General features: G+C 43.1%; 1 protein-coding gene across 1 annotated transcript in view; it reads left to right on the top strand.

Moving 5' to 3' along the window:
- The window catches only part of UCK2 (uridine-cytidine kinase 2), an 84193-nt gene that overhangs the window by 43896 nt on the left and 13208 nt on the right, over window positions 1-27089 (top strand). The window contains exons 2-4 of the mRNA XM_002809845.5: window positions 18909-19068; window positions 19931-20027; window positions 24867-25009. Of these exons, the coding sequence (XP_002809891.2) occupies window positions 18909-19068; window positions 19931-20027; window positions 24867-25009 (400 nt within the window). The remainder of the gene's footprint in view (window positions 1-18908; window positions 19069-19930; window positions 20028-24866; window positions 25010-27089) is intronic.

Genomic DNA, 27089 nt, shown 5'->3' with positions numbered 1-27089 from the left:
TTAACTGCATCAATAAAGAATTTCTTTGCAAAACACTACTTAAAAAGACAGTTAACTAGAAAGAATTTGTGATGCAAATGAGAAATGGCCAGTTTTCTTAATATATAAAGAGCTTTTATAAATCAATAAGAAATAAAAGACCAATAAATCAACAGAGAAGTGAGGACAGGATATCAACAAACCAGTTCCAGAAGAACAGAAGCCTTTTAGGCATATACATAGTCTTTTTTTTTTTTTTTCTCTTTTTGCCAGCTGCTCTAGCCAGTTTACTTATTTTTTATTTTTATTTCTTTGAGACAGGGTCTTGCTCTTGTCACACAGACTGGAGTACAGTGGTGCAATCTCAGCTCACTGCAAACACCACCTCCCAGGTTCAAGTGATTCTCCTGCCTCAGCCTCCAAAGTAGCTGGGATCATAGGTGTGTGCCACTATGCCCAGCTAATTTTTGTATTTTTAGTAGAGATGGGGTTTTGCCATGTTGGCCAGGCTGGTCTTGAACTCCTGATGTCAAGTGATCTGCCCGCCTTGGCCTCTCAAAGTGCTGGGATTACAGGTGTGAGCCACCATGCCTGGCCGTCTTTTAGGCATATGAAAGACGTTTACTCTCACTTAAAATAGGACAGCAAATTAAACAGACCAAAGGTTAGATATCATTAAGAGTAAGGGGGAAATAGTACATTATATATAAATTGTTGATGGTGGGGGCTAGCTGGGCATATATATGAAAAGTTTTAAAAATGCAGATTCTTTGCCCTAGCAAATCCACTACTGGAAATCTATGCCTCAAATGTATATGTATATCCATACCTTAAGTTCATTTTAGAAAAAGTTGAGACATAATTTATGTCTGTCAATGGAGGACTAGCTGCAGTTCCTTCATATAGTGGAATACCTTGAAGCCCTTAAAAAGGAGGCAGTCTTAAAAGCATTGACAGGATAATCTTTGAGATATATAAGTGAATGAAGGTGCAGACAGCATGTATTAGTGTCTGTGTTTGAAAAAAATCGTTCACACATGGTTTTATATGTAGGGACTGCCTCTAAAGGGATGTACACGAAACTGAAAACAGTAGCTGCCAGAGAAGTGATCAGCAATCCGGCTGGGAGATAGAGTAGGAAGGAGACAGGCTTTGTGCCTTATACTATTTTGTACCCTGTGAATTTTGCATCATGTTGGAGATGTAAAAAGCAACTACCTTGAAAAGGGCAGTGGAGAGAAGTAGAGTAAGATATTTATTCAGCACAGTGTTAATTATAAAAAGTAAAGTAAGTAGAAAGACCAGGGTAGGAACTACCGAAAAACAAACCAACAAACAGAAAAGAAAACCAAAAAAACCCCCAGAATTTCATGTCTGGTTTTGGGTTGCCACGATTTAATAATGAAGAAGGGACAGATTACAGAATTCTGAGATAGAGAATAGAGAGATACAAATAAAATGTAGTTATCTTAAAAGAAGTCAGTATGCAATTGATTGAATAGACTTCACCCCTCACTGGAGGAATATCTCACCCACATAGGGAGGGAAGAAACTGATGGCCACTGTCTTGGAGACAAGCTACCACGCGTGCATGTAAACATGGAAAAATGCTTGCCAAAATGGTAGCTACATTTATTTCTAGCAGTAGGACTTAGCCAATCATTTCTGTCTTTGTTTTACCTACTTGTACTTTTTAGAAAAAGATTATTACGTTCGTTTTTTAATAATGAGAAAAAGTGAAGCTTCCCATTTCTGTGTGATTCTTTATATCTTCCTGACCTTCTCTTTTTTCGCTTCTTGCAGTGTGAAAACCCTTTCTCCTGTTGGGCTGTCATAGTTCATCATCAGTAAAACCTCCATATGCCCAAGCCTTTCTTTTGAGTGTCCTTTACCTTTTCTGTCAAAAACTTGCTCTTTCCTGATTTCCCTGTTTTTCCTGCCAGGCCTCAGGAGAAGCTTTTCCCACATGCTGCTTATCTTTGGGCTTTAGTGCCTAGACCTGGGGGGTGGTGCTTCCTTCTTACTTCCTATTTCTTTCAAACCATTCTCCCTCCCTCCCTCCTGCCTAAAACACCAGCTTTGGATCTCACATCACCAGAGCCACTCACTACTCCTGAGCTATTTCTCTGTGATTTTATCTCCTACCTTATTGTCTCTTTCTTTCCAATATCACTACTTCCTTTAGTTCTTGGCAATTTCAGTGTAAACATAGGTAATGACTTTAGCCATTGTCTCTCTCTACCTTAGACCTTATCATTACCAGTAATTGCAGTCCTCCATAACCTTAATTTCATGCATCCCATCCTCTGAGGACAACCTTCTATTTTATAAATTTACTTCTCTACTACTTTTATTTTAAAAACAAAAGAGACAGGGGTAGGTGGGGACTTGATTCTGCCCTTGTAAGCACTGATTCTCTGGGCTCCACAATCACCTGGGCCATTTCCTGGGCCACCCAGCCTGCTTCTTGAGGGAATGCTTTGTGATTTGATTGTTTATAGATGTTATGCTGGACCCCTGTTGACTCCAATAGGGATGACACCATGTTTGAGAGACTGAAGAAAAGACCCGGAGATATCAAATGAGATATAGGGTTTATTTGGGGGACTCACGTACAGAGCCATCCAGTGGCAGCGGGCTTGGCAGGAAGCATGCTGCTACCTTTTGTAAAAAACGTGTAGCTCATATAGCATTTTCATTTAGTATCCTCCCCCTGGCAGCCTCCCAAAACAAAGGGTCTCCATCCCGTGCGTTAAAAGGGATAGGGCAGGGATTTGGATGTCTTTAATAGATAAAGACTGAATCTCCAGGTTGGCCACTCTCAGATTTCTTAGCCTGGAACTCCAAACCAACACTTTTCATTCTTAGGATATGCTTCAGTTATGGCTGTCAGGTGCCTCTGCCATAAAACAGAAAGATTTTTTTTTTACGTAAGAATTCCTTTTCTTCCATCTATAGGTTGTTAAAATGGAAGATTTGTTTTACCAAGGACATGAAAGGCTTTGCAGTTGCTTGGGCATTCTAGGAGAGGGTGCTGTCCTTTGCCCTGGTGTTTTCTTAGGTGGCTATGGCAGGAACACTAACTCTAAGGAAATGGATGCTTTTTCTTTCCTGGTACTTAATGTATAAACACTAGTTGTTTTAATTTAATTGTGTAGTCTGGTTTAATAGTATGATAATGTAGTTTTGTGCGGTTTTATAGATGTGAAGAAAATAAAACTGATGGGCATGAATTGAAGTTTTCAACTGAGTTTCCAAAAAAAAAAAAAAAAAAGCTTCCTAATGGACTTTCCTGGAAAGATTTGTCTAAATGAAAATTTGATGGATCTTAAAGAAGAGAATAATTTTTATTGAACGTATAGTTTGTGCTAGCCACTCTTAGGCATGTAGCTTGTTAACACTTATGGCCCATTTGTGGAACGGATATGGTTACCTGCAGTTTAAAACAAGGATGCCAGTGTTCTAAGAGGTTGAGTTGCCGGAGATATCACTGGTGTGTTAGAGTCAGGAATCAAGCCAGGTCCTGTGTGCCCTGCCCAGCCTGACGCTAAAGGACTATGTAGGGAAACTCTCTGAAACCACATTTTTCCTTTACTCTCACACCGCAACAGTTAACACGGAAGACTTCTGTGACCGATTGTGGTGAGAGAGGGTGGATTTCCTCACACAGCAAGACACAGACACCAGTTGAGTGTCCTCCAATTTACTTGCTACACTATTTACCTGGAGATAGTGTCAAATCCCACAGGTTGGAAACTCAAGTCTCTCAAACTGCCCCTGCCCCCTGCAGACATGCAAACCTGAGCCACTGGAATTTCTGACTGATTGACTTCAAGTCGAGGTTCCCATAACCCCCTCTTTGGGTTTGATTCATTTGCTGGAGTGGCTCACAGAACTCAGGGAAACGTTTACGTTTACTGGTTTATTATAAAGGATATTTTGCAAAGGACACAGATGAAGAGACACACAGGGCAAGGCATGGGGAAAGAGGTACGGAGTTTCCAACCCCTCCCTTGTGTGCCACCCTCCAGGAACCTCCAGGTGTTCAGCTATCCGGAAACTCCCTGTACCCAGCCTTCTTGGGTTTTTTGGAAGCGTTCCTTCCTACAGTGCTTAGCCCTTTCAGGGGAGGGTTTGAGACCCACAATCTGAAAGGTAGGGAAAGATTAGATTCCTGCCGCAGGCCAGGTGAAAGGAAGGCAGGAAAGAGATTCTGTTTCCTGACCCAACATTATCACAAAAGACTGTAACAAGGGCTGTGGGAGCTATGGACCAGGAACCTGGTTGAAAACCATTATAAATCATAACACCACAAGGACCTATATTTTGCTTTTTAGGATATTGTAGTAGGTGGGTAGTTTTCATCCTCTTGCTTTTTAAAATCCATCTTGCCCAGAAGTTTATTGGGCATTTCTATGGAAACACAACACCTCTCTTAAATGGCAGTTTCATACATCTGCAGCCTAGTAATTGCTACTCATGTTGAAGACCCTGAAGCACACCACTGGATCTGGAAGTGACGTCTTAGTCACCAAGGAAACAGTAGATTAAGTCCTGTGCTCAGTATAGTTTTACTTCTAAGTTGAGTATTTAGTAAGTATGATAAATTATTAACCAGGATATTTGATGAGGTAGACACACCTATATTCCAGACAGCAACAGTTTACCATTAGAGCAAACAGAAAACACCAGGAAAAATTCTGCAGGACAAGTTTGTAAAATGCAATGATACATCTTTACGACATATATCCTCTGCAAGGAGATAAAAACAATGTATGTACAGGAGTGTACATAAATAAAAGTTGAAGAAAGTACATCCTCTGTGATTTAAAAAAAGAAATTGAATATACCCATTAAAAAAGTGACAGGTGTATTAGTTTTCTATGGCTATAGTAACAAATTACTACAATCTTGATGACTTAAAATGACCAATTCATTCTCTTATAGTGCTGGAGGCTGTAAGACTGAAATTTAGGTATGGGCAGTGTTGGCCTCTTCTGGAAGGTCTGAAGGAGACCCATGCCTCCATCCTGTCTCCCAGCTTCTGCTGCCATTTCTGGGGCAGTGTTGGCCTCTTCTGGAAGGTCTGAAGGAGACCCATGCCTCCATCCTGTCTCCCAGCTTCTGCTGCCATTTCTGGGATCACCCCAGTCTCTACTTTGACCTTTACATGGCTTTCCCTCATGTCTCTGTGTCTTCACCTTTTCTGTTTCTTAGAAGGACACACGTCATTGGGTTTAGGGCCCACCCTAATTCAGGATGATCTTATCTTAAGATCTTTAACTTAATTACATGTGCAAAGACCTTTTTTTCCAAATAAGGTCACATTTTGAGGTTGGGGGAGTTAGAACATGATCCTATATTTTGGGGGGCAACAATGTAACTCACTTATAACTGGTCCACTGACCCCCCAAAATTTGTCCTGTGTGCAGAATGCATTCACCTCATCCCAATTAATTATTAACACTGCTTTGTGAGGAAAAATTAAGAATTTTGAAAAGTGAGAGGCTATACTTCTGGGATAAATAAAAAGACAAATGGCAGAAGATGGATAGTCGCTAATCTTTTTTTTAGATAAACATTTTGTTTTGAGATAGTTGTAGGTTCACAAACACTTATAAGAAATAATACAGAGGTATCCCGTATTACAAAAGACACCAGGATACAGTGTTGACATTGATACAGTGAAGATACAGAACATTTCCATCACTACTGCTGTTTTGCTGTTTATTACCTGCCCCGGATTTCCTGCCCCTCCACCGCTCCCTGTCCCTAACCCTGGTCCACCACGAATCTGTTCCACAATTTTATACAAATATAACCATACTGTATGTAACCTTTTGGAATTGCCCTTTTTTACTCAGCACAGTTCTCTGGAGATTCGTGCAGTTGTTGTGTGTATCAGCAGTCGTTCGTTTTTATTACTGAGTAATAGTCCATTGTATGGATATAACCACAGTTTAACCATTGGCCTAATGAAGGCCATCTGGGCGGTTTCTAATTTTTGGCTCTAACAAAGCTTCTATGAACATTTGTGTATATATTTTTGTGTGACTATGTTTTCATTTCTGTGGGATCAGTACAATTGCTGGATCATACGGTAGTTTAGTTGCATGTTTATTATCTTTTTTAATATGTTTTTTTTTAAGAACAGTTTTAGGTTCCTAGCAAAATTGAGGAAAAGATAGAGATTTCTCTGATTCCCCTTGGCCCAACACATGCACAACCTCCCCTATTATCGACACCCCCCATCAGAGAGGTACGTTGGTCACAGTCATGGACCTACATTGTCACATCCTTATCAACAAGTTCATAGTTGACGTTAGGGTTCACTCTTGCTGTTGTACATTGAGTGGGTTTGGACAAATGTATGATAACATGTTATCCACCATTATAGCATCATACAGAATAGTTTCACTTCCCTAAAAATTCCTCTGTGCTCTGTCCATTCATCCCTGCCTTTCCCCTACCCCCTGGCAACCACTGATCTTTTTGTTGTCCTCATAGTTTTGCCTTTTTTAGAATGTCATATACTGTAGTTGAAATCATACAGTATGTGACCTTTTCAGATTAGCTTCTTTCACTTAGCAATATGCATTTAAGGTTTCTCAGTGTCTTTTCATGGCTTGCCAGCTCATTTCTTTCTTTCTTTTTTTTTTTTTTTTTTTTTTTGAGACAGAGTCTTGCTCTGTAACCTGGGCTGGAGTGCAGTGGCACAATCTCGGCTCACTGCAGTCTCCACCTTCCGGGTTCAAGTGATTCTCCTGCCTCAGCCTCCTGAGTAACTGGGACTACAGGTGCATGCCACCATGCCCAGCTAATTTTTGTATTTTTAGTGGAGATGGGGTTTCATCATGTTGGCCAGAGTGGTCTCGATCTCCTAACCTCGTGATTCACCCACCTTGGCCTCCCAAAGTGCTGGGATTACAGGCATGAGCCACCGTGCCCGGCTGCCAGCTCATGTCTTTTTAGCACTGAATCACATTCCATTGTCTAGCTGTACCACAGTTTATTCGTTCACCTACTTTAGTACATCTTGGTGGCTTGCTTCCAAGTTTTGGCAATTATGAATAAAGCTTCTGTAAATACCATGTGCAGGTTTTTGTGTGAACATACATTTTAAACTCCTTTGGCTAAATACCAAGGAACATGAGTACTGGATTGTATGGTAAGACTGTTTAGTTTTACAGGAAACTGCCAAATTGTCTTCCAAAGTGACTGTACCATTTTTCAGTCCTACCAGCAATGAGTGAGAGTTCCTGTTGCTCCACATCCTTGTCAGCACTTGGTGTTGTCAGTGTTCTACATTTTGGCCATTTTAATAGGTATGTAGTGGTACCTTGTTTTAATTTGCCTTTCCATGATGACAATAGATGTGGAACATCTTTCCATATGCTTATATGTCATCTATATGTCTTCTTTGGTGAAGTGTCTGTTAAGGTCTTTAGACCATTTTTTGTTAGGTTTGTTTCTTATTGTCAAATTTTAAGAGTTTTGTGTTTTTATTTTTTGTTATATTTTGGATAACAACCTCTTATCAGGCATGCCTTTTGCAAATGTATTCTCCCAGTCTGTATCTTGTTGTCATTCTCTTGGCAGGATCTTTTGCAGAGCAGACCACCATGCTTGGCTTGAGGTTCATTTTTTTGGTTGATGGATATCCATTCAGTTGCTTCAGCACCATTTCTTGAAAAGGCTGTCCTTCCTCTACTGAATTGCATTTGCATCTTTGTCATATCAGTTATTCATATTTGTGTGGGTCTGAAATAAGAGTTGGGCCCATATTTACTGATAGTTGTGCCAGTTTCACAAATTAATAAAAGAAAATCATTATATTCAAAGGATGTTTGCTTTTTATTATTTATTATTATTATTATTATTATTATTATTATTATTATTATTATTTTGTCAGTAGTAGATTAGCCCTGAAAATTTATGATGACTTCCAGTGTGATGAACTTACTCCTCCTTATACAGTAACATGGTCTGTGTGGCTTTGGGAGTTCTTTTCTCTTTTTTGATTCTTGGAGTTTTGAGGCCCTGGAGATGGTGGTGATGAATGACGAATTCAGCAAAACTTAGAAGGGAACAGTCGAGGGAATTGAGACAGCCAATAGAGGACTTGAACCCCTTTCTTCAAATGCTATGAAGAATAAATAATAAGATTAGTTTTCAAAGATGTGAAAGAGACTCTGAAAAAGGAACGGAAGTGGGTGCTTGGCATTGCTTTCTCTTTCCTTCCCCTGTTGCTCTGTATTTGGGCATTAGATGTGGGTGCTGGAGGAGAAATTAAGAAGAAATTTTAAAAAATCTTGATAACTAGACAGTCTGATTTCTGATTTTCCAGTTTAGATAAGGATTACTGGATGGAGGAGTTAACTAAAATATACTTTGTACAACAAAGCACTGTTGTGCTGGTACATCCACACTAAATGTTTACTCATGTGTGGCCTGCAATTTGGAAAGATTCGGCAGAGGATCCAACTGGCACATTGTGCTCCCTTGATCTATTCAGTTTTTTAAAAATGGAGGAAAGTCAGCTTTCATTTTGTGTCTCATACCCAGAAGGACTTCAGTTCTTCCTTTCAGTCTATAATTTCTGTAATAAGCATATTATCTTTGCTCAGTAAACAGGTCCCTAGCAAGTGGGTGGGTTTTGGTGTGTCACCCAGGACAAGGGGCCCAGTTTGTTGTTTTTCACTATCCCAACTTGCCTGTTAACGCTCAAGTAAAAGGGGAAAGAAATAGACCAAGCCTCACTTGCACCCACAAGTCAGTAATAATTAATCTTCCAGCAGGTCTCCTCTTTGTTTCTACTTCTTGGAGAGGGCATCATAAGCAGCAGTTCACCAAAGTTAGCAACAAGCCTAGATCCATTCAGTTTGTGTGTGTGTGTGTGTGTGTGTGATGTCTTTTGTGTTTGTCCTGTGGGGACAAATACAAAGTAGGATCCATAGACTCCATATTCAGGCTTAGAATAAAGACCAAAATTAATCACTATTCTATATGGAATAATCTTAATTCACTTGCGAGGGATACATTGCCCCTTGAATCTTAAGCATAGCCCTGTTTTGTCTTTGCTTGGTGGTAGCTGTTAACCAGGCTCTGGGTGAGCCTAGAACTTAGCCTCACGTGAGCTGTGTACTACCTCTCTGCCTTTTTGTTTAAGATGATGTAGCAGGCTGGGCGTGGTGGCTCATGCCTGTAATCCCAGCACTATGGGAGGCCGAGGCGTGTGGATCACTTTGGGTCAGGAGTTCAAGACCAGCCTGGCCAACATGTTGAAACCCCGTCTCTACTAAAAACACAAACAATTTGCTGAGTGTGGTGTCACACACCTATGGTCCCAGCTACTCGTTAAGTCGAGGCAGACGAATTGTTTGAACCTGGGAGGCAGAGGTTGTAGTGAGCTGAGATCACGCCACTGTACTCCAGCCTGGGCGATAGAGTAAGACTCTGTCTCAATTAAAAAAAAAAAAAAAAAAAAAAAGAGAGATGATGTAGAAAAACTGTAGTTCTCATTTTTGGCCAGTTTACCTTCCAGATTTTCTCCATCATGTTTACCTATATCTTTTACATGGTTATAGTCTCAGAGTATTTGTACTATGTTCTCTCCTGTCCTCATATATACTTACTCAGGGTTTTTTTGTTGTTGTTGTTTGTTTTCTATCTTGATCGATTTCACTGTAAGTTTGTTACTTGACATAAGGGTAGAAATGTTGATTCTTTCTCTACTGCTTTTTAAAATGGGTTTACCAGTTCACAGCACAACAGCTGGCATGACTGTACCAGTTTTGATGTGGTGAGGTTTTAAACAGTTGGTCTGCTCATTTCTGCTCCCAAAAGCACCTACGTGGGCTCATCTGTTTCCCAGAGGATTAATCCCAGCCCTCTTAAGCAGGGACTTAGATACCATTTTCAACCAAAGAATGAGTTGTAGGGAATCACAAGTGACTTACCTTTCTCTTATCAGAAAAATTAACTTCTAAGGAAGCCCAACCAACATGTGCTTTGCGGAGCTCCCCAGGGAGTAAATTACAGAGCCTTGCTGAGAATGTTTTGCTCCTGGTGGTTCCAGTATATTCAGTATACACATGTTGGCACTACACCCCTGCTTGTAGGGTTATTGTGGCTCTTTTCTCATCAGAAGATTTCCATCCCCTTCTGATGAGGTGGCAAGACAAGCCAAAGCAGTTGTGTGGTGGCGAAGAGCATGCATCTTGAAGCCAGCCCACCTGAATTTGAAGACAGGCTCAACTGTTTTTCAGATGTTTGACTTTGGTCCGAGTCACTTAATCGGCTTCTCTGACTCAGTTTCTTATGTAAAATAAGGATAATAAGAATACCCACTTCATAGAGTTGATTTGAGGATTAAATATAACCAAATATATGTAAAGCCTTCAGAATAGTTCCTGGCATATAGCATGTTCTGTGTGTTAGCTATTATTTTCATCACTCAGTTAATTTTGAACCACTTAATTTCCAAGTGCTGGTGAGTCTAAAGAGCAAAGCCAAACATGTAATTACATAAACCCAGAAGTGAATTTTTCAAATGTATTTTCTAGTAATAGAGCTTAATGAGATTGGTACTTCAGGGAAAAGTCCTAGGAACTTGTTTATGTTGGTGACTGTTGATCAACCAGAAGATCTCTCAGACGCAGTCTAACATCTGCGTCTTTCTAGGCTGGACTACCTTTGCGGCACCAACAGATGGATCAGGAATTAAAACTGGGAGCTTCTATTGTGGGGAATCTTTCATCTTCTACTGTTAATAGCCTTTTGGATTTCCCTCTCCTGGGTACTACTTTCTCTACGGAGAGCTTGGTCTGTGGCACAAACAGGTGCCGAAAGGGGGGAAGAAACACCTCTGGGTAAATATCTGGAGGTCGGCAGGTGACAGAGCAGTGCTCAGTGGTCTGGGGACACTGGTTCAGGTGAATGTTCATCACCCTACCCTTTAAAACTCACATGGAAATGACTTGGCTGATAAGTTACTTGTGGTTCCTGTGATAATTAAGGCAGCCTGTTGGACCAGGACAAAGGATTTCCTCAGCTTTCAAGAGAACGTTTCTACCAAGAGCCATATACTAAGGTGTGCTGGTTATGTGAGTGTTGACCTCAGTATTAGTATCACTTCTGTTGAAAGTGACAGAAAACCTCTAAAACAGGGTTTAAAGATAGTGTACCTCATTATTTCAGAATGTTTGTGCTGCTGTAACAAAATACCTGATACTGTGTAATTCACGAAGAACAGAAATTTATTTCTCACAATTCTGGAGGCTAGGAAGTCCAACATCAAGGTACTGGCAGGGTTGGTGTCTGGTGAGGGCCGCTGTCTGCTTCCAAGGATGCACCTGGTTGCTGAATCCTCTGGAGGGGACTAATGCAGTGTCCTCACATGGCAGAAGAGAATGAATCCACCCCCTCAAGCCCTTTCATATGGGCCCTCATCACCTCCTAAAGGCCCACCTTCTAGTACAATCACATCAGCAGTTAAGTTTCAGCATTTCAGCATGTGAATTTTGGGGGGACACATTCAGACCTTAACACTCACTCTTTTTTTTTTTTTTTTTTTTTTTGAGACAAAGTCTCGCTCTGTCACCAGGCTGGAGTGCAGTGGCATGATCTCAGCTTACTGTAACCTCTGCCTCCCGGGTTCAAGCGATCCTCCTGCCTCGGCCTCCCAAGTAGCTGGGACTACAGGCGCGTGCCACCACGCCTAGCTAATTTTTTGTATTTTTAGTAGAGACGGGGTTTCACCATGTTGGCCAGGATGGTCTCGATCTCTTGACCTTGTGATCTGCCTGACTCGGCCTCTCGAAGTTCTGGGATTACAGGTGTGAAGCACTCACTCTTAATGGCTCTCAGCTCTAATTATTTGAATCTTGGGCTTTTATTTAGCTGCTCTCCCATCCTTAGTTAGAATGATAGCAATGCTGCAAGGTGGCTGCTTGAGCTTCAGCTATCAAGTCTTCATTTGAGTCAACAGGAAGGAATGTCAAAAGAGGGGAACAGTTGCATAGTCATAAGGAACTGCAAAGGTGGCTGAAAATGCAGTCTGTGTGCCCAGCTAAAATTCAAGGACTGATGGCTTGAGTCCAGGAGTTTGAGGCTGCAGTGAGCTAAGATGTTACGACTTCAAAAAACACTTCTGATAAATTTGGACATTTCTATTTAACAGACATTTGGGAGACACACCTCCACCCCCCAGCCCAGGTGCCTGAGAATAAAAACTTAAGTCACACTATTGGTCCTTGTGCTCCAAAAGCTCTTCGGTTATTTGATTGACCCATGGCTGCTTTTTGGTACTGGAGAGCCTTATTAGTAATTTAGTGAGTTTCTAATTTAGATCCTGTATGTGATGGCATTGGTGGGTGGTGGTGATTGTATTGTAGCTAGGAGCTCCTAGTCAGCATTGCATGGGCTCTGGGGCCATCCATGACTTCAAGAATAGATGGCCTAGGGCAACCCACTTGGGTCGCCTTCCATGCTGTGGAAGCTTTGTTCTTTCGTTCTTCATAATAAATCTTGCTGCCGAAAAAAAAAAAAAAAGAATAGATGGCCTTGCAGATATTCCAGGGAAGCATTTGAGTGACACCTCTCTATTGTGCCACTTAATCCACTTAATCAGTTGGATTGGAAGTTGAGCCAGCAGGTTTGAACCTTGTTCTTAGTTTTAAACCAGGGCAAATTACTGGTGCTTTGCTTTTCTAATGCCTGTAAATTAGAGCTTCTGAGCCATGTGGGGAGCAACCCCTACCCGCAAAGGAATGATGTAATGTCTGGGGGCTGCAATGGTTTTTTCCTTTGAGATGGATACCACATAAGCTAGTGGTGATACTTACTTAATGATAGTGACAGGGAAAGCTACTGCCAAGAGTAATTGATGTGACCCACACATAGTCCCAGAGCCAAGGAGCTAGATGGGGTCTTCCTGCCTGAGGAGGCCAAGCGTCTGGCCTTCAGGCATTCTTCTCTGCTGTGATGTTGTTTCCCGTCCTGAAAAGCAGGGAGGAAATGATCAATAAGTGTGCCTCAACCTGGAGCCGATTGGCTGTGGTTGCTAAGTTTTCCTCCCTCTGAGCAGCCCTCCCTGTGATTCTGAAGCGGCTCATCCAGAGTGTTACAACAGACATCTTGATGGGATTCAAAAATCTTGGGCAGCATGGTTATCTGGTCTTCTTCTGTAAGGATGGCTGTGAGATGTGCCAGCCCATTCCCGTAGGGACACACCTAACCCGACGCCCTCCCAAGGGCTGAGTTGTTCTGAGCTGTCCAGGCTTGGGCTATGTCAGGTTCTGAGCACTGAAGTGTAGTGGAGGGTATGTGACAAAGAGGGGACCGAGCTGATTGCCCTGCTTGTTTTCTTTTATTCATTCAGTGGTCTTGGAACTGGGCAAGAGGATTTTATGGATTAGATCCTGGAAGACACACACTAGAACTAACATAGTAAGATTGTGTTTAGGCTGTCAGAGCCACCTCCAGAGTGAGAACGATTTTAGAGAAATATCCTTTGTGTAGCAATACAGGAACCTATGCTGGCTCAACAGCTGCCCTTTTGGAAACTGCCAGCTAAAGGGGCCTGTTGATGAGCTGTTTATTGACACTGGGGCTTCCCAAATGGGAAGTCTCTGCTAAAGGAGTTCATTGTTGAGCACGTCTAGTGGACCCTGGCTCCTAACAGCTGGATTCTTTTGAACATAATAAACATTTCTAGAACAGGTTTTCTTGGTGAGCTTTTAGCTTCCTTTTAATAGGCACATCACTTGCCTGCCTTTAGTTCTATGAAGTTCAACATAAATGTTGACTTTAGTGATGCAGTGGGACAAAACAGTATTATGTTTCTCATCAGTTCCCTCCCTGTCTCCCTTCCCCTGTCATTGTTTTCCAGAGGTAAAGTACATTTATGGAGAACATCGGGCTGAATGCCAAAGAGGCTTATGTTCTAAAATAGTGAAAAGAATTGTGCAGCTGGAGTTAGACCTATGGTTTGAGACTCAGCTTTGGGACTGAGCAAATCATTTCATGTGATCAATTTTTTAAGCTTCAATTTCCTCATTAGGAAAAAAGAAGACAAAGTAATACTTGTTGTAATGGAATTAAATAAGATAATGTCTTCAGAATGCCATGTAAGTAAAGAAATTGTGAATCACCTTCACTGATTTCTTCCATAGATTTTGTTTTTTCCTTTCTTAAAATACCTTGTATTGACCTTCGCCTAACTTTGTATTTGGACAACAGCCCACAGTCCTAGCAGACCTTTAACCCTCCGGACTCCAATTTCAGTAATGTGTTAGAAGTGGCAGGGACAGAATATATTCTGGATTCATTCACTAAATATAGAGATATTATACAAAATGAAGCTGAACTCACGCTCCAATGGGCAGTGTCAGTTTGCTTGTGAGACAGCGCTATGCAGCTGCAGCCACTAAGTGTCTAGGCACTGGAGATGGACTGCTAGAGTGGGAATCCTGGCTCCATTCAACCTCTCTTTGCCTCTGTGCCATCAGTGGTGTGGATATGATAATAATTCCCATCACATAAGCTTGTGGTATGCAAATGAGATCATTTTAAAGTGCTGAGCCCAGTACCTAGCATATAGAAAGAAATAGGGCTTTTATTATAGTAATAATAATTTTTAATTCTGGTAAAATACACATAACATAAAATTTACCATCGTAACCGTCTTTAAGTGTACATCTCAGTGGTGTTGAGTATATTCACATTATTGGATGACAAATTCCAGAACCCTTTCGTTGTGTAAAATCCATTCAACAACTCTTCATTTTCCCCTCCTCTCAGCTCCTGGCAACACCATTTAACTTTCTGTTTCTATGAATTTGACTACTTTGCATAGTGAAATCCTATGGCATTTGTCTTTTTGTGACTATTAATATAATTGTTAAGTCTTAGCCCACTGTAGCAGTTGTGCCCTTTCCCATTTTAGATTTCTATAGGCTCAGGATTGCCTGCCTGCCTTCTCAAACCCTGGTTATTGGTGGATTATTTCTCTTTCTTTTCTTTTTTTTCTCTTATTTTTTAGAGATAGAGTCTTGCTCTGTTGCCCAGGCTGGAGTGCAGTGGCATGATCATGGCTCACTGCAGCCTTGATCTCCTGAGCTCAAGCAGTCCTCCTGCCTTAGCCTGCCACACGTAGCTGGGACTGCAGGCACAAACACCGTGCCTAGATAATTTCTGAATTTGTGTAGAGGTGGGGTCTCACAATGTTGCCCACCCTGGGCTTAAACTCCTGGGCTCAAGTGATCCTCTTGCCCTAGCCTCTCAAGTCACTGGGATTATAGGTGCACGCCACTGTGCCCAGCTGAATTATTCTTAAGGAACAAGGTGACACCTCAGAGCTCCATTTCATCCTTTTGAAGAGAGGGGCAGGATTAGGCAAAAGGAGAACACAGAGATGATAGTGAAAGAGATACAGAGGTGAGCGTTAAGTAAGCAAAAGAGCATTTATTCAGGGCAGAGTAGAGTCTCTTTTGGGACTCCTCCTTCCCTCCCTGCCTTCTTCCCTACCAGGTAAAAATTCAAAACTACATAACAATAGAGAGGATGATATAACCAAACCCTATGTACCTGTCAGCCAGATTCAACAGTTATCCGGATTTTTTAGGGCCCATTTGTAACATGTCCCAGGAGGAAGAAAATACCTGAACAATCTAGATTAACCTAGAGGCACGTGTTTCTTTGCTTATTTGTGCAATTTTATTTATCTCCTTCCTGATAAAGTGCTTCTTCTGCCTTGGGACTTCTTATTATCTAAGGTTGAGGTGAAGAGCCAGGACTCTATGAAACCATGTTACTTAACTTGGTTTCCTCATCCATGCAGGAGAGCACATGTGGCTTCTAAGGGTGGTCATAATGGAGTGTTTGGCACAGGGCCTGCTGCCTAATAAGTAATCATTTACACTATTAGCAGTGGTAGTGTGTTTGTGGAAGGGAAGGGTCACCAGCCAGGTCCTTGAAAACACGGGACTGAGACATGCAGCGGGGGATCAACACAATTAGTCGTACTGTATCATTGGTCAAGGGTTGGGATGAGTGCTGATTTTCTAGAATTGCACCTACTGTATGTTCATTATCCCATTTTACTGGCCATTGTACAGGTTCTGTCCTAGATTGTGCTGGGTTAAGGGAAACAGTAGTTTATCTGCAAAATTAGGTAGTGTATCTTTTTAGTATGCTTTTTTCATGGTGATGGGATTGCTATTTACATTAAAAACGTTTTATGGGTTTTAAATATAAATAAAAATATCGCAATTTGAATAACTAGATAATATACATTTGGCTTCGTGAATCACTTTTTTGTTTTTGTTCTTTGGAATTCCAGGAGGAATTCTATCTACTAATATAGGCTGTAGACTTTACCTTCCTACAACCTTAGGACGTAAGAAACGTCCTAAGATAGATGCCTGGGAGGAAAAGGAAATTGAGGGCCTACAGATGTTTAAAAACCTTATAGTTTATAATTGCATAGAGCCTTTGATTTTCCCCCCCAACCATCCATCTGTAGCACCCAGAGAGCCTTGGTTTTGTTGTAACATTTTCACTTTTGAATCTAGTTTATCATATGAAAGTTTTACCGTTCTGTGATATTTTGGGGCATGGGAGGATCTGTGGTCCCAAAGTCCAGAGTAGTTTTAAAGTTTTTCTGTGTTAATATGCAAAAGTATGAAAGTGAAATAAATTGTTTGCAAATAATTGAGTCAAAATATTATTGTTCCTCCAAAGATCCTTACTTAGTCGTGTATCACAGCTTGTATAACAGGACGTATTTTGCAGAACTGTTTAGTTTGCACTGACTTGTGCAACAGGAATGGCCAGTTTTCCTTATGCTCAGGGCAATCAAACACAACTTTATAAGAATTGTAACTTTAAAATATTTCATGTTGTTGTTATTGTTAAAATCAGTTGGTGAAATAAATTCAATAGTAAAACTTCTAAGATTTGAGTCATCAAACCTCTAAATATGCTGTTTTTCTTTTCTGTTCTGTTCTGTTCTTTTCTCTTTTCTCTTTTTTCTGATGCGGTCTCACTCTGTTGCCCAGGCTGGAGTACATGGCACGATCTCAGCTGACTGCAACCTCTGTGTCTTGGGTTCAGGCGATTTTCCTGGCTCAGCCTCCCGAGCAGCTGGGACTACAGGCATGTGCCACCATGCCTGGCTAATTTTTGTATTTTTAGTAGAGGCAGGGTTTCACCATGTTGGCCAGGCTAGTCTCAAACTGACTTCAGGTGATCCACCCACCTTGGCCTCTTAAACTGTGGGATTATAGGTGTGAGCTACCCTGCCTGGCCTAAATATGCTGTTTTTCCTTTCTATTTATTAGGTCGACCAGTTTCTTTCCTCTTTTTTTTTTTTTTTTTTTTTTGAGACGGGGTCTCACTGTGTTGCCCAGGCTGGTCTCAAATTCCTGACCTCAAGCAATCCACCCCCGCTCAGCCTCCCAAAGTTATGGGATTACAGGCATGAGCCACCGTGCCCGGCAGGTCAATTAGTTTCATTAGAAGACTCGGGTTATGTCTCTTACAGCTTATGTAATACAGACATTTTTATTTTTACGTTAGTCTTTGTATAAGAAATGAAAAAAGAAATAAGTTATTTGATAAATATAATCCCTCACTATCTCATTCTGTTGAATGCACTTGTTTCATAATGTTCCTTTTACGAAGAGTATATGTTATTGAAGGGAAAAAGGGGCAGATACATGTATTACTATCTGTTTTTCTTTTTTTTTAAATTTTAGGATATATGTATTACTAACAACACACACAAAGCATGTAGGTTTGAGTTCATTTGGAATTGGCTTCTCCACTCTTGTTTGGGATACCCCTAAGTTGTTTTAGATGTTGGTGGTGTTTGTGTTCCTTGTCACCCTGTCTGTGGTGACACACATTTGTGAAAAGGCCACCTGGTTTACTGTAGATGTGAAGTCGTGGCTGTAGACTGGAGCAAAAGTAACCAACAGAAGTAGGACTAACGCTGTGAGCATAGCCTTCTTGCTAACTAGCCAAGCTTTCTGGCCATGGTTTTTGGTTCCGTTGATGTAAAGAGATGTGCAGGGGCTGAGTGGCATTCCATGGATATGCAGTCACCTTGTGATTCCAAGGCCCTGTAGCCCCTCAGCACATCATCACCATGCCCTCATTCTACTTTCTGCTGCCTTTTTTGTCCGTCTATACCAGGGCACAAGCAGACAGGATCAGTTAGCCCTACCTTTATCAGTGGCTCTGGGAAAGGCTCTTCTGGAGGAGGAGGTGGTGTGTGCTGCCCTCCTTCCCCCACCATCACTGCAAGTACCTGAGGGTAGTAAGCTGTGTTAAGGGAAGGGAGGAAGGAACTTTGGGGATCCTAAGACTTCTCTGTCACAGGCGTGTAAGGCGGACTCTTCTCCATTAGCCTTTTTTTTTTTTTTTTAAATTTAACTTTTAAGTTCAGGGGTTTGTTACATAGGTAAACTTGTGTCACTGGGGTTTGTTATACAGATTATTTTGTCACCCAGGTATTATAAGCCTAGTACCCATTAGTTATTTTTCCTTATCCTCTGCTTCCTTCCACCCGCCACCTCCAGCGGGCCCCAGTGTGTGTTGTTCCCCTCCCTGTGTCCATGCATTCTCATCATTTAGCTCCCACTTACAAGTGAGAACGTGCAGTATTTGGTTTTCTGTTCCTGCGTTAGTTTGCTAAGGATAGTGTCCTCTAGCTCCATCCATGTTCCCTCATAAGACATGATCTTATTCTTTTTATGGCTGCATCCCTTAGCCCTTTAACTCATCATGCACGATAGCTGCCTTTGGATTCTTCCTTCCAGAGCCCCTTCTTGGAAGGTGCGCATCAGCTTGGTTACTCCCGGGACTTCCTCTGTACCACACATGCCCTTTCTCTTATTCCTGGGTGCTCTCTTCTCTCCTCACAGTCTTCCGTGTGTGCTAAGATCGTGCAGCTCCTGGGGCAGAATGAGGTGGACTATCGCCAGAAGCAGGTGGTCATGCTGAGCCAGGATAGCTTCTACCGTGTCCTCACCTCGGAGCAGAAGGCCAAAGCCCTGAAGGGCCAGTTCAACTTTGACCACCCTGGTGAGTCGGGCATTGAAGGGGGTATGTATGTGTATTGGTGTGTGGGGGGGAATATTTTTATTTTGCTCATGAGGAAGTTGCTTAACCTCTCGGAATCTTGTTTCTATCTAGAACGTAGGGACTTGATAACTACCTTGCAGTGTTATTGCGGGGCTTATGTGAAAGAAGGAATTTTCAAATGCTTCATGTAGTGCTTGGCTCATTAAATACTGATTGAATCTGTATCTGAACAAAGGTGATTTTGTATGAGCCTGGGACTCAAGATGGGCCAGACATGAGGTCGAACATACAGAGCTATTCCTGCTGCCTCTGATCTGAGGCAGCCATCGTCAGACCCTCCTCCTCATGTGTACATGTGTGTTCAACCCACTGTCTGGCAGAGAGGGAGATGGAGGGGCAGGGTGGCTGCCAGAGTGGTTTTTGCCCTGCAGCCCTAGATCAGCACACTGCTCCTTTAGCTGGCTTGGGTTTCTTATAATTGTTAGAAGCAAACCCGGGCATGGTGCCTATTGTGTGTACTCCCCCAGTCATGGGTTTGCTTTCCAGGTTAGTTTAGCCTGTGCCAATCCTAGGATGATAACAGCTAAACTTGGAGAGGGGAAAGACCTATCTGAAGTCAGGGATGGAATGTCAAAGGAGAAAAAAAAGAAATCTATTTGTCAGAACTCATTTATACATCCTATTTTGAGACACAGGGAGCTTCCATTCTGCTTTGGGTAAAAATCCAGCTTTTTAGGGAGCAGTATGATTACCTTTAAAGTGTGATGTGCCCATATACATGTTTATGAGGATGCCTTGTGTATGATTATAGGAGATACTATTTTAAAATTAAGAAACATTTTAACAATTTGGTATTTTTCAGATGCCTTTGACAATGAACTCATTCTCAAAACACTCAAAGAAATCACTGAAGGGAAAACAGTCCAGATCCCCGTGTATGACTTTGTTTCCCATTCCCGGTAAGTGAGCTGTTCTGGGCCAGGGATGGCACCCACTGCTCCTCAGAGCATCCCTGGTCTGCACTGAGACCTCCTTCCTTACCTCTCGCACTTCAGACCTCTGTCCTACCCCTGCCTAATGCCATTCCAGCCGGTCAGTGATGTGGGTGGTGGCAGCAGTGTGTGCTGTGGGATTGCAGAGGTTGGGGAGTTCATCTGGGCGCTTCCTGGAACAGTCCTGATGTCACGATTCCTTAACTCTGAAGGATGGGATTGTGATTTCAGCTTGAGGGACTGCATGTGTGTTCTGATCCACATTCCAGTGCTGTTGTTCCTGGAACAAGATGTAAGGGGAGGGGTAGAGGAAGGGCAGGAAGAAGAGCAAAGAAAACTGTTTTTTCTGCTGTCCTGGTTTACTTGGGATTGGACAATGTGGAGAGGCATGAGGTCACCAGACCGTGATCTCAGAATTAACCAAGCCCTCTAGAAAGCTTCTCAGTGGAATCAAAGCAGTCCTTTCCAGTGAAGCCTCAATTTTAGTGCTCCTGATTAGGAATAGAGGAGTGGCCACACTTCCACCTCATCCTCCTTCCCTCTGAGTGATGGGAATGGGCTCCTAGAGGATTGCACTGCTGGCCAGACCCCAAGCTCCTTCAGAGCATCTCAGACCTGAATGTAGAACACATACATCTTCCCGTGAGTCTGAACTAGAGAGCATGGTGAGGATTTGGTTGCAGGAGGAAGATGAGAGAGAGAGAGAATGAGCATGCCTGTGTGTGCGTTGAGGTGTAGAGGGGGCTGTTTTGGTGCTTACCTCCATGCCTCACCAGAATCTTCTGAAACACTTCCTTCTATGGGCCAGGTTCTTCTGTGTAGGAGAGAGGAGAGTGAAAGATCAGGATACCATCCTCATGCCTCCCGTGTCACTCTGTTTTCCTAACCCAACCACTGCAGATCATGGAGGAATGAATGAAGGCATTTAGTATAGGATTTGGAGCTTACATGAACATCAAGGCTGGGAGAGTGAAGACCTAGAAGTTTATAGCCAGAGAATCAGACAAAATAGTCCCCACTGACTCTAGCCTGAGGCACTGGAGCAGAAGCTGGGGTTCATGGAAAAGTCCAAGAAACCACCATGTCTGGGTTTGCAGCCTCAGTCTGGGAGCTTGTGGACCGTTTGCAAAGTTTCCCTGTCTCAGTATTATGATCTCCTGAATATCGTAGATTTTGCTTCACTCTCACCTTCTAAGTCTCTTGTTGGCGCAGTAACCTGGAAGCATGTGGGGCAAGGGATTCTGAGAATTGTAGTTCTCCCTTAAGGGGAAGTGGTGGTGGTGTCACGTTGACAAGAGACATTCCAGCCCACCACTTCCCAAGTAAAGATTTAAAATGCAGCATGATGGCTAAGGCAAGGGCCTGCAGAAGAATGTAAAGGAGGGAGGAAGAGCAGGGGATTCAGAGCAGGTTGTATGGAGGAGGTGATATTTAAGCTTTAGATAGGAAAGGATAAGAAGTTGTTTGGGAAAGGGATTTCCAAGGTGCTGGCTAGGGAAGCATTTCAGAGCTAGGCATGAATCAGCTTGGTTGGGGCACGGCAGTGGAGAGGTGTGGAGGAATGGGAGTGGGTGTGTGGGAAGGCAGGCAGGCCTCAGGTCATGAAGGGCCATAGGCAGCAGGGCCAGGAGCACAGACATTTTGGCAATAGGGAGCTACAGACAGCTCTACTGTTGTAGTGGAAAGGTCATTGTGGTGGCAGGAGGAGAGGATCTGCAATGCCATTTGTGAAGAAGCCTTTGGAACAGCCCCAGTGAGAGTCTGATAAGGGCCTGAAAGAAGGCAGTGGAACTGAGCGTGGTTGACAGGAGCAAGGGCCTGACCAGTGCAGTCTAGGAGTGGAAGAGGGAAGTTGAAGACCTCGTGCATCATGAGTTCCATCAAGTTGGTATGCCAACAAAAGAAAATCCTGGTAGAATTCCCAGTGCAGACATGTTTCACGTTTCCTCCTGATTTATCTCATACCTTATATTTTAAAACCTTATTCTTTAGTGGCTCAAAGCTCATGTCCTAGAAACTTTCACTGATCACCCTAGACCCATATCCACCCCTTTCCCACCTCCTTGCAAATCTTAAGGGCCACTTAATTGGACATCGAGCCATTCAGGGTTAACTGATTCCATCCCACCCATGGGCATTTGGTACAAATAAAAATTTGTTGGGCTAAAATGAAGAAGACACTTACTTGTTGCAATTACATTTCTCTGATCATCCTTTTCCCCATAAGCCAAATGAGATAGTTAGACTGGGTTATCTCAAATGATCTAATTGGCTAGTTTCTTTTTGGGACTTCCCAGCCAGACTCTAAATTCCTAAGTGGTATATTATGCCAGGTATGACTCCGTGCACATTCTGGGCTAGTAGTTGCTCAATAAATTTGTTGTTGTTTTTTAAAAACTCTGAGCTGTTATGACAGTTTTTAGACCTGCATGTAGACTTGCATGTGGACTGCAAATGATTAATTCTAACTTAAGGCACCAACAACAAATTAGGCAGTTAATTTTCTCCTTCCGAAGGAAAACCACTTTTCCTTTTTAGTATTTATCAATTAGGCATCCTAGAATACTCTTAATATCTAGTGTCAGTACAGATTGAACATCCCTAATCTAAAAACCCAAAATGTGAAATGCTACAAAATCTGAAACTTTTTGAGTGCCAATGTGACGTTCAAAGGAAATGCTCATTGGAGCATTTCAGATTTTGGATTTTCATATTAGGGAGGCTCATTGTAGATCCTCTCTCCCCCTGCCATATTAGGGATGCCCTAAATATAATGCAAATATTCCAAAATCTGAAAAAAATCCAAAATTCAAAAATCCTAAACACCTAAGCATTTCATATAAGGGATACTCAACCTGGATATGTAAACTTAGTGCAGCCATTGTGTTCTCTGTTAGTGTGTTCAAGTGGGCTCTCGCACATACATTCACTTTATTTTTGGACAAAGCCTTCCCACCCTCTCCTTGGTGTAGGGCAGTTGCCTAGAGAGTGGCTATTTCACTTACCCATTGGTTCTGTTTTCTGAACTTCTCTAGGTTGCCTTCTTATGCACAATGGGCACACCATTTTCTGGCAGCTGACATTCCTCTAGACTGGCTGCATGTTAGAAATATCTTGGGAGCTTCTAAATAGTATTGAAGTTCTAGCTCCACTTCAGACTCATTAAATCAGAGCTCCTTGGGGGTAGGATCCAGGTAGGGATATTTTTATAAGCTTCCCAGATGGTTCTGCTATGCATCTCAGATACACCACAATTCTAGGGCATTTCCTAATCCTAGTCCTTTTCTCCCATCTTCCCTGCCCTGTTCTGCCACTTGCTAGCTACCCCAATAGTGCCTGCCTTAAAACTCAGACACAAGCCTGTTGGTCCAAGCTGAGAAGGCATCAGGGAGTGTTTATGGGAAGGAGTTCCAACGGCACCCTCTTGAGCTGGCCGTTGATACTGACCTCCTTATGTTTGCACAGATGGAACTACTGTTTTAAGAGACTTTGTTTTATTTGGTTTGCCAATGTGCTAGTCAGGGTGAGTGAAAACCTTGCAATGATGATTATTTCTCTATTTTCAGTGAATTTTGAGCAAGAGGCAGTTGGTGACATGTAAGGTGGGCATAGGACAGAATCAAAAGACAAAACACAGTGAAAGCTGCAGCAAGGCAAAGCTGAGCACAAGCAAGGCCATCTGTGAAAGCCCATCGCCTAACCGTTTAGCAATGTTTCACCCTTCTTGCTTTTTGAAAAGTCATGTTGGTTGGGCTTGGTAGCTCATGCCTGTAATCCTAGCACTTTAGGAGGCTGAGGTGGGTGGGTTGCATGAGTCCAGGAGTTATAGACCAGCCTGGGCAACATGGTGAAACCCCGTTTCTACCAAAAATACAAAAATTAGCCTGGGGTGGTGGTGTGCATCTGTAGTCCTAGACACTTAGAGGGCTGAGGCGGGAGGATCGCCTGAGCCTGGGAAGTTGAGGTTGTAGTGAGTCCAAGATTGCGCCACTGCACTCCAGCCTCCTGGGTGACAAAGTGAGACCCTGTCTCCAAAAACAAAAAAAAGAAAGAAAAGTCATGTTGACAATTAGTGCCTTCCCTAGGCTTCCCAAACATGTGGGTTGGGTGGATGAGGTCGTGCATATTTCTGCTTTATTGATAAGGAAGATCAGCTCTAGGGAGCTCAGGATTGACCTGTGGCCACTTTATTGGTTTGGGGTAGAGCCAGACCAGACAGACATCGGAATTCTGTACTTCCTCACAAATGCTTTCTCGTCTGTATCCTCTTTCCCAAAACTTTTCTTTATTTTCCCTCCTTCCCTTCCCCTTCTGTCCTTTCCTCCCTCCTTTCAGTTGCCTCAGGACTGGCGGGGAGGGGGTGGGGTTGTTGAGAGAAAACTGTGAGTTTCTGTTTTTAAAGTTCAGAGTGTTAGGTTCCATAAATGCCAAGCCATGAGAGCATTCCTGGAGACGCCTTCAGAGAAAAAAAGAAATCACATCTGTTTTTGTCTGCATTTATTCTTCATTCAACAGCAGGTTTTTTTAATTCCAAGGAGAAGGATGTCTGCCGTGTATTTCTGTTTCATGGTGAAAGCTCAGAAGTGGTCAAAGGAGACCTTTGTCCCAGCCGTGATCACCCTTGGCTCTTTGGTGGTGGTCCAAGGACTCTGTAAGACCATATTAGCCAAGTCTTTAGCCCTTGCTTGAAGTCTGTGGGGGCAAGGAACCCAGAACCCAGCCCAGCCAGATGTTCTGGCCCTTGTTCTCTGTCCCTTGCTATAGCCCCTGCCTGGCTTGGCCCATTATCTGCTCTGTGCTTTGCAGGAAGGAGGAGACAGTTACTGTCTATCCCGCAGACGTGGTGCTCTTTGAAGGGATCCTGGCCTTCTACTCCCAGGAGGTACGAGACCTGTTCCAGATGAAGCTTTTTGTGGATACAGATGCGGACACCCGGCTCTCACGCAGAGGTGCGTTCTAAAAGCCTCAGGTGGCCCTGTTGGCAGCCACCTTGAGGGCTGGGGAGCTGGGAGCCTGTGACAGGACCCCACCCACCTGAGTCTGAAGCCCATGCCTTCCCTGAGGCAGCTGTGTGTCGCATGGTCCAGCCCGGCTGTGCCAGTCCAGCCCCAGGATATCCTGCTGCCCAGACACTTGGTAACATTTGAGAAGGGATTAGTCACTTACTGTTTGGGATAACGAAAGGCTTGTGAGGTCACAGAGATTAAATAAGACATTGACGTCTGGTTTTGCTGGGAAAAGTTTGATTAAATGCTTAGTTCCTTGCAATTTGTTTATAAGACATCAAAATGAAGATGCTTTGATTTGGGGAACTAACTGTAGGACCCCTGAGGATAGGATCCCCTGTGCCTGAAGCGCTGGGCAGCTCATCCTGTTAGCCTGCTTCTCTAGCCCTTTATTTTCCAGCAGGCTTTATGGAGGCATTACCACTCTTTCCAGTCAGCTCAGGAGGGAAGTCAGCTGTGCCCTCCGCAGGCCCTACTGAGTGTGGACCTGCCTGTGCTAAGTCCCTGTGCCTGTGTGCTGAAGGCACAGCAGTGCCCCTTGGTAGAGGAGCCCAGCCTGTGAACTGAGCTCTATAGGGTATTGAGCAGAGAGTTTGCTTCCACCAGGAGAGATTGGGAGGCTTCATGGAGGAAGAAGGGTTGGGACTTGGATGTGGTGGGGTAGGGTGACGATATAGGCAACCCATGAAGGTGCACAGCACAGATGTACAGACAGTGGCTTGTTCCGAGAGTGGCAGGAACCTGGAGTGTACAGAGGGTTGTACGAAGAGACACTAGAAAGTAGGTTGGGGTCTGGTTTTAGAGACTGAGATCTCTAGTCTGGTTCTCGGTGGGCAAGGGAGAGCTACTGTGAGGTTCTGAGCAAGGCAAGTGAAGTGGCCACTGTTCTGTGTTGGACGCTGGTTCTGACAGAGGAAATGCAAGTGAAGCCTGTAGCTGGAGCAGCTCTTTGGAGACCGCTCTGCTGATCTAGACAAGAGGCAGGGCTGTGGTCCTTAGGTGGGTGGGAGAGGGAGCAGAGTTGAGATGAGAAGAGTATTAGCAGAGTTAGAGTCGACCAGGACCCAGCAAGGACAGTGGGTGGAGGCAACTGAATAGAGGAATGAAAGGTGAGAAGGTTTGAGTCTCCGTTGTGTGAAAGAGGCAGGGAGACACAGGAAATGATGAGGTTAGCTCCTAGTCACAGGAAACACTATTGACAGTTTCAGATTTTATAAGCTCTATCCCAGAGCCCTCTGACTTCAAAGTCTGGGTAATTTTCTCTTTTCGGTTCATGAAACAGATCTGTAGTTTATCCCATTTAGCACTGTAATTGTAAGAACTATTCATGAGACCAGTAGAACCTACAGAAACAAGTCCTGAGCCTTGCCCTTCTAAAGTAGTAATAGATAAACATGCTATTAAGTCAGTGGGAGCTACATCTTGCTCCCAGGTGGGATGGGGGACGGTTAGTTTTGTGTGACGGAATAAAGAATGGAATGAGAGACTTTTAGTTCTAGCAGAGCCCTTCCCAGCTAGCTTTGTGACTAGGCTCTCTTGTGACACTCCGGCTTGGGTTTCTTTATGGATAATACAGGGGAGACAGGCCTGCTCTTAGTGTCACGACTCTGGCTGGGTAAGAGTTGCATGGTCACTTTGGATAGATATTTGAACCCTGAGCCTGACAACCCTGCCCCAGGGCCTGGCTTGTCACCTTAATCCACAAACTCTGGCCCTGCTTTAGTTGATCTGCTCAGTGTCCGTGTCAGCTTGTCAAATTAGAGAGGCAGCATGATACACAGGGACAGATAAATTTTGGAGTCTGGTGAGCTGGGCTGAGATCCTGGTTTTACGACTTACTAGATGTGTGACCTTGGGCAAATTGTGTTTTAACTTTTTTGTATCTCATTTTCCTGTTAGAATGTGGTCTTATGATTGGTACTCCTGCGATAGTTGTGAAGATGAGAGGTAATGCAGGTAAAATGCCTGGTGGTGCATTAGTCAATACATATCTATGTGGCAAATCAGAAATCTGCTTCTGCCG

The sequence above is a fragment of the Pongo abelii genome, chromosome 1 (genome assembly GCF_028885655.2).
Source record: "Pongo abelii isolate AG06213 chromosome 1, NHGRI_mPonAbe1-v2.0_pri, whole genome shotgun sequence".
Taxonomy (NCBI): domain Eukaryota; kingdom Metazoa; phylum Chordata; class Mammalia; order Primates; family Hominidae; genus Pongo; species Pongo abelii.
The sequence above is the reverse complement of the archived record's forward strand: the minus strand, read 5'-3'. Positions and strand labels throughout refer to the sequence as shown.